A 12,576-nucleotide genomic window follows, 5' to 3' on the forward strand; every position below is an offset into this window, starting at 1 on the left:
TTTTTCCTAATTTTAAATGGTTTGGTACTCTCCGCGCATTCTTGCGTGTTATTCCGGACCAAGCACAGCACAACCCACTGCAGAGTGCAGACCATTAATTCGCATGACAGCCAAACCTTCCGGCAGCTTCCGGTGCGCAAAAACCGGCAACCGCCTCGGTAGGAAAGCTTGGCGCATTGCCTGCAGACTTACCTAACAACTAGTAACAAGTAACAGGCTAAAACAAAATAAGAAGTACTAGTACCGAACCTGGTGCTCCGGGACATGATATACCAGAGCGAAGCGCCCGATCTAATTGAGTTTATGCGTGGCCAAGGATTTACAGATACTATAGCTGTAGTAAGTTCTTACTTATAGTAAGTACTTGGCGTGGCCCATTCGAGCAAGATGCTCGCACAGTCGTACAGACGCATATAAAAACGTACTATGCATATTTAATATTACCAATGAAATATAATCCACACTGATACTCGTACCTTGTGCTTACGGGCTTATTAGTTTTTTTATGCTAAAAATCTATATAGACTGTTTCTGTAGCTGGAATAATACGCGCACTATAAGCGGTCGGTACAGGCCGGACAAAGTGAACAGAAAAGCTTGCAATTTTGTATAATACTTCGCTTATTGCTTGTAAATTAATTATTATGCTTACTATTCACGCGGCAAACACTTTTTCCCCGTAAATCAACTTATTGGCTGAATTGTGTGAATGGGTGCATTAAACCATGTGAATCTCAAAACCTGTCACGTCATAATCGTTTGTTGTTACAATCTTTTGCAGCATGTTGACGCATGCTTCTGGGATGACGCCATGTCGGGATGGACAAAGCCGCAGCCATATACCGTTGCCCGTTTGATATCAAACAGCTCGGTTTGGGTCCTTCCTCCTGCTTCGACCAGAATCCTGGGCTACGTGGTCACCCTCGTGTGCATCATGCTTGCGGCTATCCTAGCCGTTTCGTTAGTTTTCCTGATGGCCGTTAATCGCCACTGGACGCGTCCCGTATCGACGGACCAACTTCCTTACTGCCGAAAATTAGCTGTGCAGCTCAAGAAGCGCATTCGGTGTGCCGCTAACATTCATCTGCCCGATAGCATGGTGATCCTGCTGCATACGGTGATCGGCATAGCGAGTTTCATCGTCTACTATCATAGCTGGATGATCGTCAACGCTCTGATGGTGCTTTTGGCGTGGCTGTCTGTTATACTGGCCATAAATGTATTTGGCCCTTCCACGGTATTCCCTGCCTGTGTCGTCTTTGTTGCCATACTGACCGTTTATTGCACCGGCAGGATTTGGGGATTGTGGATGAATGACACCTATGCAGCACTTATTAAAAAGGAAATCAGGTAGAAGATTTGTTGCCGAACACCAGCGGCATAGTATACATAATGTTTTACATTTGTTCAACATAAATTCGATACCTGTACAACATTTTCTGTTATGATAGCTTTACAGCTATAAAGATGAACTACAAACAGTATTAGTATCCAAGATAATTTTGCAGTTTCATCAAGAAAAATAACACTGTGTGTTGAAAATACTCACCTCCCGCTATTTGAATAACCTACAGGAAACTAACTGCTGCAAAGTCAACCGATAAACCTTTACCAATCGATGCTCTACTGGAAAAGAAATTTACGAACAGCAGCAGAAAACCAGGGCGAGGGCGTTGGGAAAGTGCAGCTTGCTGTATGATAGCCTTCTGCATGGGATGCATTGTCGTCTACTACAACGTCTGGCCAATTTCCCTCCGCCAGTCAATGGTTAAGCAACACCGGGAGTAGCAACACCGGAACTGGAAGTAACAGCACTGGGAGCAGCAGCACCGGAAGTGGCAACTGGTCGTATTGGCGCGTTGTTGCTACAACGGGGAACTGCACTAAACCCGGAACAGTACGTGCTCGGTGCTGACGTTTTTGAAACCAGTAATGAGTCTGTATTACGCTAGGTGAAGAGTTTGACTCTTGGATTGATCAATAGTATAAAACAACCGATTTCGGCTTTACCAAAAAATATTTAATAATACTATAATTAACGGTTTTCGAAATTTCTCTGACTTTCTCTGCATCTGTGCTCTTACGAATAGTTTATTTCAAATGCCTTCGAATAACTGAAACTACGATCTTTAAAACCTGAATTGAACTTCAGAGGTTTAGTCACCATGAAAACTTTGGATAGCATTTTTGCGATGATGTAGCGTAGGGAGAAAAATAACAACGGATGAGTTTTACAGCGTTTCGGCCAGAAAATCGCGATGCTGTCTTACTGGGTAGATCTGCAATCGGAAGAACTGCGAGCGAACACTAGCGGCAATTCCAAACTGCTGGCCAGCTCCACCCCGTCCTTCTCACCGGCCGTCAGCTGGGCGTTCTTGGTGTGGTGTGGAGTGCTGTCCGGCGTCAGTGGTATACCGTTTTTGATCCTGCAATACGCGGAATATATTATCATTGGCTTAGCCGTCTTAGTCTTATGTGTAGCGCTGTTGCATTGGGGTGTCCGTGCCTGCTGCAAAAAATTCCGTCGATCTGTCTCAGCTGAGCGAAGCAGGAAGACTGGCTACAAGTGAGGTATTTATCTATGACATTAACTGTGTTACATCGACATACCCTCGTGAAAATAAAAGTTACTAAAAACATCCAGTTACCAAAAGAAGTACTTGTAAAGTTACGCTAAACTTACAAAAAAGTTTTCATGACAGCCGATTATAACTTGGACCTTTCACATAACTTACGGAATACTTCAAGTTGGTCAAAAGTTACTTACTCGTATTACAGCACTGACGCACAGTCACGCACTGTTTGAAAATTTATTTTTTGTAATCTTAAGCATAATAAGCAGTCACCAATGGACGTAAGTTGCTACTTTATACAGCGCAACTGCACAAAAACATTTTATGCGATGTAGTTTTAAAATATTAAAATAATAAACATATGATTAATCTTTTAGTTAGTAATTGCATATGTACATATGTATACAATACATATTTCACTTCAGTTTATGTTTCTGTGGTTCATACAGATAATAAACAATGAATTAAGTAATTCGGTGGCGTCGTAAAACAAAATAACCAATGTGGCTTTTAATTACTAGCAAACTAGTAAATAAATAAGACTCCGTACTGCAATAAAATTTTATTGAAACACATTACAAAAAAATAAAGCAATCATTTTGTGGCAGTATACGAAGCAGCTATGTGAAAGGTATGCATGTTACCCCACGAGGTGGCAGCCGCAATAAGAACGCACGGTCGAGCACGTAAACATAGCTCAGCTCGCTAATAACGCAGTCGAGCCGTTGAAATTCAACACACTTGTGACTTGTAGGAAATTATGAATCAGTTTGTTTCACTTTTTAGTTTATTTTATTACACTTTGCTTTGATGTTAAGGGTTTAACAGAAAATGATAAGGTCTGATACCAGACGTGATTTGTAGCTTTCTGTATGGAATTTTGAAACATTGAGTCAGAAAGCAGTACCAGGTGTAGACTGCTTCTTCACGGGTCTACGAGCAGAATCGCCGTTGAGAGCGTCTCTGCTGAATGACGAACCTGCAGCTGGGTTGTTGGACGAACCTGCCTTGATTCTCAGTCATTCTTTCTGTTACAACAGGTATGATGACTGGTTTTAAAACGTTATATAAACGTAGCCATATGATTTTGGAGTCGACTTCGTTCTAGTAAGCGTAGAAGAATTGAAAATTTAAATTTTTTGTCTTTGTTTTACGCTGGACGGAGTCGATTCTCTCAAATTTGCTCACATCCATATGAAGATCCCTTCACACGTTATAGTTTTAAAAATTTACGCTTCTACTTGTCAGTCTTAAAGGCAGTCAAGCTAATTTTGTTGTATTTCGTCACAGGTTCTTCGGTTATTTTTGGAGTCGACTCCATGGAACGATCTCTTCCCCTTCGTTAAGCATGAATTACTGGCACCTTCGCTGCGAACGCACACGAGCGTACACTGGGCCTTTGGATGGAGGTGTGAAGCACACTGCCAGTCTCAGCAAAGGTGAGCTCCACAAACTGGATTCAGACGTTAGTAATTTGAGTAAGTTGGTGTGGAGTTAATTGTTAAGTTACTTAAGTAACTGAGTTTGTGTACGTGCAGACCACAATTTTTAATTTGTGGTAAATGTTTTCCCGTTCCTTAGGAAACTAACGGATTTCATTGCCCATTTGATGGACTGGAGTCGACTCCGGAACCGACACAGACTTTTTGTGGTTTAATTTCTGGCTTTTGCATTATATTCTTCCTATTTAAATTTCTGTATTTTAAAACAGCAAGTGCAGCACTCAGACGATAGTTTGATGTTTATTTGTGGGTTTTTTTCTGTAATTTCAGTGTTATTTTTTGTGCGTTGAATAGAAGTATGTGCAAAATTACGAGTAATGTGCGGCAAAAGTTGCAATAAAGCTTCTGACAACGATAAAGCAAAAGTTCTGAATACAGTGCAATAAAACTTCTAAAAACGACTGCCAAATTAAGTTGGGAATTATAAGTTCTACACTAACTTTTACAGCACAAAAAGGTATAGCCGCTGTTCAAAGATTGTTACAAAAAAACATAAATTTTCACGGGGGATAGCCCCGTCCGGAAGAGAGACCGAATGTACCCCCAACTCCCAAGTAAAACTGCAACCTGTGTACAGTAATGCAAATAATACAGATCATGAGTTTTCCACTCAAACTTACTGTATTGAGTGTGCAGTGCAGGCCTGTGTGGTTAAATGCACGCTGCACAGCTTGCACAGGCACTTGCTGTACAACCGCTGCGCACTGATTTTAAATCTGGATGGGATGTATGGGAATGCTCGAAGCTCCTTTTTCTCTTTCCGAACGGGCTTGTGGTCATGATTTTCACACAAATATGTGTGACTAAAAAAAAACGTCTTGAGTTTCGTGTACGGTTTGGCCTGGTATTTATTCAGTTCAGTTTCCTCTTGTATTGCACAATGTACCGGGATTTTTCCATCAGGTTTGTTTTTCGGTTTCCACCAAGGTTCTTTTCCATTTAAGCGCTCATTATTATTGTTTATTGTACGGCAGGCAGGTAACCCATTAAAAGGCTAGGATCGAGTTCTAGCCTGGGAATTTAAACCTGGCTAAATAACAGGAATCATGAAATTAGAGCAAAAGCCACAAAACAAGAGAAGTACTAAGAAAAGAAAGGCATCAATTAATAGTAACATGCTTCAGTGCATTACGAAAAACAGCAAGCGAGCTGCTCTTAAGAATGTCGCTTCCGGCCTCGGTTAGCTGGCTCATAACGTTGTTCAGCCTCCACGCCAACGTGGACTTCCCCGTCCTTGTCCTTCCCTGTCCTTCGATGAAGGTCCTGTTTCCGCTTCGAAGGCTGTACGGTTTGGAATCGTGTTTTACGACGATCATTTCGGTGAGGTAACGGGGCACTTGGAACTTCTCCGGGTGCAGAATTTTGTAAAGCCAAGTTGCTTCCTGGTGTTTCCATCGCTTAAACAGTGGCGTTATCTCGTATTGCTTCATTAGGTCGGTGGTGGACACTTCGGCATAGTTGGCAATAGCTCAAGTTTCACATTTAAGAAGAAGGATCTGTTTTGTTATTCCAGGAAAAAATCGCAGCTGTTAAAGGAGGACCTTGCGCAGGAGACTGGTATTCTGAACAGGGAGGCCTCAGCTCGTATCCCGGGGTCGTCTAGCGTGACGGCAGACGGTACTCATATCTGCATTGCCCCATTCGACAATTTGCAAGGGGACATCACTGACAACCGAGAATTTCCGAAAGCAAAGGAATGTCATGGTGCGCACTTGTCTATCGAATGCACATCCAGGGCACCTACAACGGATGACGTAGAGTCCACAATACCCGACTGCTTGTGTCACTTCTGTTTTTTTTAAACAATATCAAGATCTAATTACGGTCGAACGAAACAACATTCTCGACGGTCCCCATTACTGAAGCAGCATTACCACGTTGAATTGCTAAAGAGATGTTCTGTTTCAAAAACTCCAGAGTCTGGAGTCCAGACTACGAATCTCGCCGGTTTGTAGCAAAATGAGTCTATAGACAGCTATTCGTGCTGGTCGTAGTTTGCCCCTTATTCATGGGCTGGGAGCTCCCGTATCCTCTGGTGGGACTCTTCCTGCCCGAACGCCTGCAGCTGCCCGGCTTCCTGCTGCTGCTAACGGCGTACAGCATTTGGATGTACGAGTACTGCAAGCTGGTGAAGTGTGTGCGGCTGACATGGTACGGTCGGCACTCCCGTAAAAACGCTCGCGTTGGCAGAAACTGCATGCAACGACCAAGCCCAGACGCCCGGGAGTGTACTCGTCTCTCCTGAAATACTTCAGCTGGTTTCTGGCTAGTCAGTTTTCATTAGATTGTCGGCATGGAGCATGAATATCACTGGAAGATTACTTTTGCGGCCTTTAATAACGAAGTTGTTCGTTGATTTCTAGCACAAAGATGGTACGTTTATCAAAGACGTCTACCACCGGTTTCTAGTATGCAGTTTTTAATATCTATTGGGCTGGAAGATACAAAAAAGGATGAAAAGGAACATTTTTTCTGGTCGCGATTTCAATTTAAACACAAACTTCAGATAACCCAAGCAAATTTATATCCATCAAAATTTTTGAAGCATGCATGATACTTGCCTAAATTGTTTTAACCGTATTACTCTTTCCTTCGGTACTCCTACTTTACACTCCATCCCCATGTATTCCGTATGTATTTTGTTCTGTTGAGTTTCTTTTTGAGTTCCGTATTCCGAAATATATATAATATATAGTGCGAATATCGTCTATGTATCTCATCTGGGCTTGTAAGTTATTATTTTTAGAACAACTGCTTTGGCTTCGCCTGCGCGAGTACATGTGTACCGGTATATGCCATAAAATTATGCGCATATTCTACCTTTCTCCAGAGCATAAATTTTGCTGATAAGTTCACCATTGCAGTACTTGTACTGTACTCGCCATCAATCAATGAAACTGCACAACTACTACCCACAACAGAAACATTTAAATAATTTAGTTTCTACGTAACAATTTAAACGTGACCTCGCGTATTCAAAATACTGCTATTGTTCCAAGCGCTACCACCAGGCACCAGTCGAAAACCTGAAGAATATCAGAATCACTGGAGTAACTAGCATGGGAAACGCGGCTTCAGTTTTAGGAACAATGGATGGAGTTGAAAAGTTTATTGAACTCTTTCTGTTGTGATAATTAAGCTTTTTTCATTGTTTGGTTAACTTGTAAATGTTTATTGATTTGTACTCTGCCGTCGTTTTATCCTTTTATCCTAATCCCGGTAGTCAAGAAGAAACCCGATGCGCAAGGGTCTGTCGTATGCGAGTCCAAGACTTCAACACCGGCCGATGGAGAGCGCTTCTGTATATGTGAGATCGTATTCTGCAACGCTTGGCTCTACATACTGGCCGCCCATTGCTCGGCGATCTGTGGTGTATGGCTTCCGTATTCCTTGGTGGGTCTTTTCCTGCCCGAACGTCTGCAACTGCCCGGTCTCCTGCTGCTGCTAACGGCCTCCACCGTTTGCATGTACCGCTTCTTGGTAAAGTCTGTGCAGCAAATGCAGTGCAGTATGCAGTCTATTTGTATTGCGGATGATAACGACCCTGGCATTGGCTGCAAAGACAGTACTGCGATCAACGGCCCCGAGCGCCCAGCGATGGAATCGTTTCCAACGAAATAATTCGGTTTGCTTGCCCCGATGCAGTTGAAATGCTTCGGGCACCGGGCATGATCATTCAGTAGCACCATAGTAATCGGTTAGATATTTCGTTGGTTTCGTTTCGTTTTAATATTTCGTTTCGTAAGAGTAGAAATCGTAACGGAATTTCCCGCGCAAAAATTAAGCTTACCATTTTTGGCTAAATACAGAAACGAACGAGCATGAAAATCCAGTTTGGTTTACTATTTTGGTACACCAGTGAATTAAATTTACAGATTTCAGTTGATGCTTTATGATTGCCCCAGGCACCTGGTGGACATTTTCAAGAATTGTTTTAAAACTTTATTATTTTGTTTTCCGCCAGTACTATCTATGTGGTCACTCTATACAATTGTGGAGCGGAGCCAAGGAGCAGCATTGCACGTCTGATTGCCATTGTTCATTGACAATATTCTTCAAAATTTTCACTTCTCCGCTTGATGCCATAATTAACCAGGATGCTGAGCGTCGCTCACTGGAAGCCCATCGTTAGGAATCACGCCCATCCCGTGGTTTCTCATGATCTCATCTGTGCTCTAGTCCCCCTGCAGTGCTCTGTCCGTCACTTCCGGAACTGAGGTGTCCGCAAACACTTCCATCACATCCGACAACTGGCTTAGTCATACGCGCGTTTTACGTCCATGTCTCGGAGAAGCGCTCACGCTGCATAGAGAAAACACAACGAAACCACAACTCCTCGAAAGATCACTTTATTTCTTTGAAATAAAGACTAGAAAAAGGGCATCATAAACAAATCTCAAGGGAAAAAGGGCATGAAATCATGAGGAAGCTAGGAAACGATGTTAACGGTTCCTAGGCTGGCACTCGAATGGCAAACACACGATTTCTCGTGTGTGCAGAATGGCAAAAATGGCAAAAATGGCAAGCCGATGGTGTGGTGAGGCATATGTGCCAATATCCTGTGCTCTATGCACGGCACTCTGACATGCCACGGGACGGGATGCCGAGGTCCCTTGAGGCTCAAAACAGGAATGAGAAATGAAAGAAATGCATCCTAAATGCAACATAATAAGCAAGAGCAACTCTTATTATAAAAAAATGTGTCATTTATTCCATCACAGGTTAGTGAGAACACACGCTGCAAAATGCGGCGTAAATTTACACGGCACATTATACTTTTTACGGCAGTTTATTGCTGTTCATTCAATGCATTTAATGCATCTATATTCTATGCTTAACATAAAGGCCTCGCCTAATACGGTAGACGTAGTCCTTGTTTCGGCGCTATTGTCGAGCACTCCATCCTTTTCGTCCGGATAGTACAGTGACTCCTTATCGGCACATTATTTGACGGTTTTTTTATCCATGTCCACTGCAGTGTTATCCAATGGTCGGTATTTCCACTGAAGCGGAGATTACCGTTTGACGAATTTCATTTGCAGTACTCGCTGCTGGATCAGTGTTTACTGTACTGGCTGGCGCAGCATTTGCTGTCTCCGGTTTTCTGTTCGTTCATCAACGTCCATTGACGTGCAACAAGGTGTGTAATTCCTTGATCTACGGATGGGAATAACCCGGTTTTGAGACACCTGCTGTGTCCTGAAATAACGATCGTTATGTAATTACGGTATTAAATGCGGGGTAGCATCTCCGTTAATTATTAATACAAGACGCGAGATATCGCCTCTCTGCAGTTTTACTTCACTACTTAAGTTATCTCGAACTGGTGTTAATGCGGGGTATCGCGTCTCCGGTGAAGTAAGTACAAAAAGATACTATTTTAGTATTTCACGGGGTATCTCAATTACGAGATAATTGATTTTACCAGCGTTAGGTAAATGAGTGTAGCCATTGGCACCTTTGCGCACTCGCAATAAAAGTCGTTTTCTAACTGCCGGTTTATTAGCGGCATTGCGCTTACCGGTATTTTCCACTGCATTTACAGTTTCCCATTCGTCTTGATTTTCACAATTAATTTCTTCAGCGATCGCTGAGTTTTCTACTTCTAATGCTGCAGAGTTTTCTGCTGAGGTACGGACCACATCATTAGTGGGGGAATTATTAGCAGAATTATCTGCGGAGGCACGGACTACCTCATTCTGGGGGAGTTCAGTCAAATTATGATTATCCAATAGATCCTTAATTAATAAGGTTTCGTTCTTTCGGTCTTCTTCTGTGGTTCTGTATGGCTTTATGCGTTCGCAATTAACGATTCGGATTTCCTCCGATTTATCGGAATTTATCCGTTTTAACTCAACGGCATTCGTGTACGGGAATCCGATGATTTCCCATGGTTCGATTTCGAATCTACGGCGAAACGATTCCGTCTCCCCTTTCTTCTTCTCTATTTTAAGGATCACCAGATCCCCTATGTTAAAAGTATCCTCCGATCGACCCTTGCCGAACCGCTCGGCATTTTTCTCAAATTCGTTGCGGATATGCAACTCTGCTATATCGTGAGCACGGCTCAAGTTATAGCGGAAATCTTCCATGTATTCGCGAATTGTCGCATGGTCGGGTGGCAGGTTCGTTTTGGTTTCTGTGTCTGCAGGAATAACCTGCTCTCTACCGTATAACATAAAATATGGCGACATATTTGTCGTCTTATTTGCTACTCGGTTTTTTCCGGCGATTACAAAAGGGAGGACTTTGTCCCAATTACGTTCCCGGCCATCACTAGCGTACATCGCGAGTGAGTCGGCTATTGTCTGCATTTGTCTTTCGACAAGTCCACGTCCGATCGGATGATACGCAGCACCAAAATGGTGCTGTATTCTTAATCTTTTATTTATTGCTTCCAATAAATGATTGTGGAAGTGTGTTCCTCTATCGGTGTTCAATATCTGAGGTGTTGCTTAATATCTGAGGTGTTTATTATTCAGTGGTTTAACCACTCCTTCCATCGGCCGTATACGCCGCTCAATGTACATATGCGGACTAGGAAGAAATAAAAATTTGTCAGTATCGAATTTCGTCTGCATCGAAATGGACATTCACTGTCGCCCAATTAGTACCCGGATTAATTAATAATTTTTCGCCGGCGAAGACTTTGATAGGCTTAGCGCGTGTACCGCGGTAAGAAGGGTTAATGATCGGGGACTGGGAAAATTCCCAAGTCGGTAATTCATTAGTGGTCTCGGCAGAATCAGTGGGCCCTACCAATTCTGCATTTACGATAATTAGATTATTAGGATCCGGTACTACTTCGATGTTAGCTTGATTAATTAAATTATTATTAGTTTCATTAGTAGCGGCAGTATCGAGGGTATTCCTCACTACGGTGGACGGATCGTCTTTTAAAAATTCAACTACACGCGCCATTGGCGCAAAACTAACTGACCGATTATGGTTTGCTATGGTTTTTACAACCGTTTCATTAGCGTAATTATCAAGTGGTTTACACTCCTTCAACTGGTACGGCAATACCGGTAATTTACGTCTCGTTAACTGCGCTAATACGCGCAACGGTGTACGCAATACATACGGTAGTGGTATTTTAAGATATTTAAATATTTCGATCAGATATTTCTGTTTTTCTTCCAACACGTTATATTCCGCTTTGTATTGCTTTGCAAGGTTAACTACGATTTCTCTTGCTTTCGCAGAGTCAATACCGGGTACCGGTATTTCATCATCCATAAACAGGTACATTATATTTGTACCATCCTCTTTAGCCTTAATTAATTCCTGTATTTCTTTTACGAGTACTCTGTACTCTGCCCAAAGGCGCCGAAAGGTAGCTTTCGCTACTAACCTGATTTTTGGTGATTTTTTTAACACCGATTTACGGATAGTATACTCTTCTGATTTATTTACCGTGGCATTTGCCACGGGTATCGGGAAGACTTTGCTCCCTATTGGTACGGTTTCTTCCTGTGCGGCCTCTTGTGCCAATGCTATTGGTTCGCCAGTAATTTCTCCCGCTACCACGGGTATCGGGGAGACTTTCTCCTCTACGGTGTTTGTCGTTTATATAACAGGCGACACTGATTCATTTATTAACGGGTCTGTATTTCCGTCTGGTTGGTACTCTAGATAACGTATTTTGTTGTTCCGTACTGCATAAAAAGTATGCTGTAGAAAGTCCTGGCCTAGCAAGACTTTGATTTCGTCGGTCGTCGGTTTAATATAAACCGAATGGATGGCTTCAAAATCGCGTATTTTAACGATTATCCGACAATAATGCGTTACTAAAAAGCCGCGCACTCCGCCAATACCACGGATATGCAAAGATTTAGTTAATGGAATTTTCGCGGCGCATATTTCCGTAGCAAATTCGCTAGAGATTAGCGAGGTTTCTGCTCCTGTATCTATCATTACTGGCGCTTCGCGCCCGTTTATAGTTGCATTTAACATTAGTGGGTGTGCGCGTCTAGGTTCAGTGTAATTAATTACAGCGGTACAGAAGTTAATAGTAGCATTGCTACTATCCGATGATTCATCGGGTTCAACGATTCGCAATCCGTTGATTGTGATTATTTCAGTTTTGTCCGGCGGTTTGGGCGGATTCGGGTCAGTAAAGCCGGAATTTACCGCCCTTCCTCGTTTTCCTGATCAGCCAAACCCGAAAACGGATTATTATCCGGTAACGGTGATCCAGGCGTCGGACGTATCCGATCCTCTACTGGGCCGATACTCTGGCGGGAATTACTCCTCTGTCTGGCCGGCGAATTAGGTTCGCTTCCTGATTGACTGCCATTACGGCGCTGGTAGAAATCGGCGGCATATCGCCGATTTCCAGTCTCTGGGTCGTGATACGCTAGGTAGGTTGGATTTTCGCATCGCGGTTTATCGCGAAACTGACATTCGCGGAAGTAATGCCCGCACAAATCGCAGTGCTGGCAGTACTTCACCACTCTATTGCCACGCAAAGTTTTCTGCAAGGCTGGTGACCAATCGGT

General features: G+C 42.9%; 1 protein-coding gene across 1 annotated transcript; it reads left to right on the plus strand.

Moving 5' to 3' along the window:
• The first annotated feature begins 811 nt into the window (after positions 1-811).
• On the plus strand, positions 812-4,428 carry LOC129582916 (uncharacterized). Its single transcript, XM_055474546.1, has 7 exons — positions 812-1,180; positions 1,703-1,897; positions 2,278-2,409; positions 2,482-2,571; positions 3,438-3,613; positions 3,864-4,012; positions 4,155-4,428. Exons 1-7 carry the CDS (start codon positions 812-814, stop codon positions 4,160-4,162), a joined length of 1,119 nt encoding a protein of 372 aa, XP_055330521.1. The 3' UTR covers positions 4,163-4,428.
• The last annotated feature ends 8,148 nt before the right edge of the window (positions 4,429-12,576 follow it).

The sequence above is a fragment of the Paramacrobiotus metropolitanus genome, unplaced genomic scaffold (genome assembly GCF_019649055.1).
Source record: "Paramacrobiotus metropolitanus isolate TYO unplaced genomic scaffold, Prichtersi_v1.0 Parri_scaffold0000009, whole genome shotgun sequence".
Lineage (NCBI taxonomy): Eukaryota > Metazoa > Tardigrada > Eutardigrada > Parachela > Macrobiotidae > Paramacrobiotus > Paramacrobiotus metropolitanus.

Bases quoted from the DNA above. Each gene is read 5' to 3' on its own strand.
- LOC129582916 (XM_055474546.1), top strand. From the start codon at position 812: ATGTCGGGATGGACAAAGCCGCAGCCATATACCGTTGCCCGTTTGATA. The intron at 1,181-1,702 runs GTGCTTTTGGCG...GCTGTATGATAG, and splicing joins TGATCGTCAACGCTCTGATG to CCTTCTGCATGGGATGCATT. The intron at 2,572-3,437 runs GTATTTATCTAT...CGTGATTTGTAG, and splicing joins GAAGACTGGCTACAAGTGAG to CTTTCTGTATGGAATTTTGA.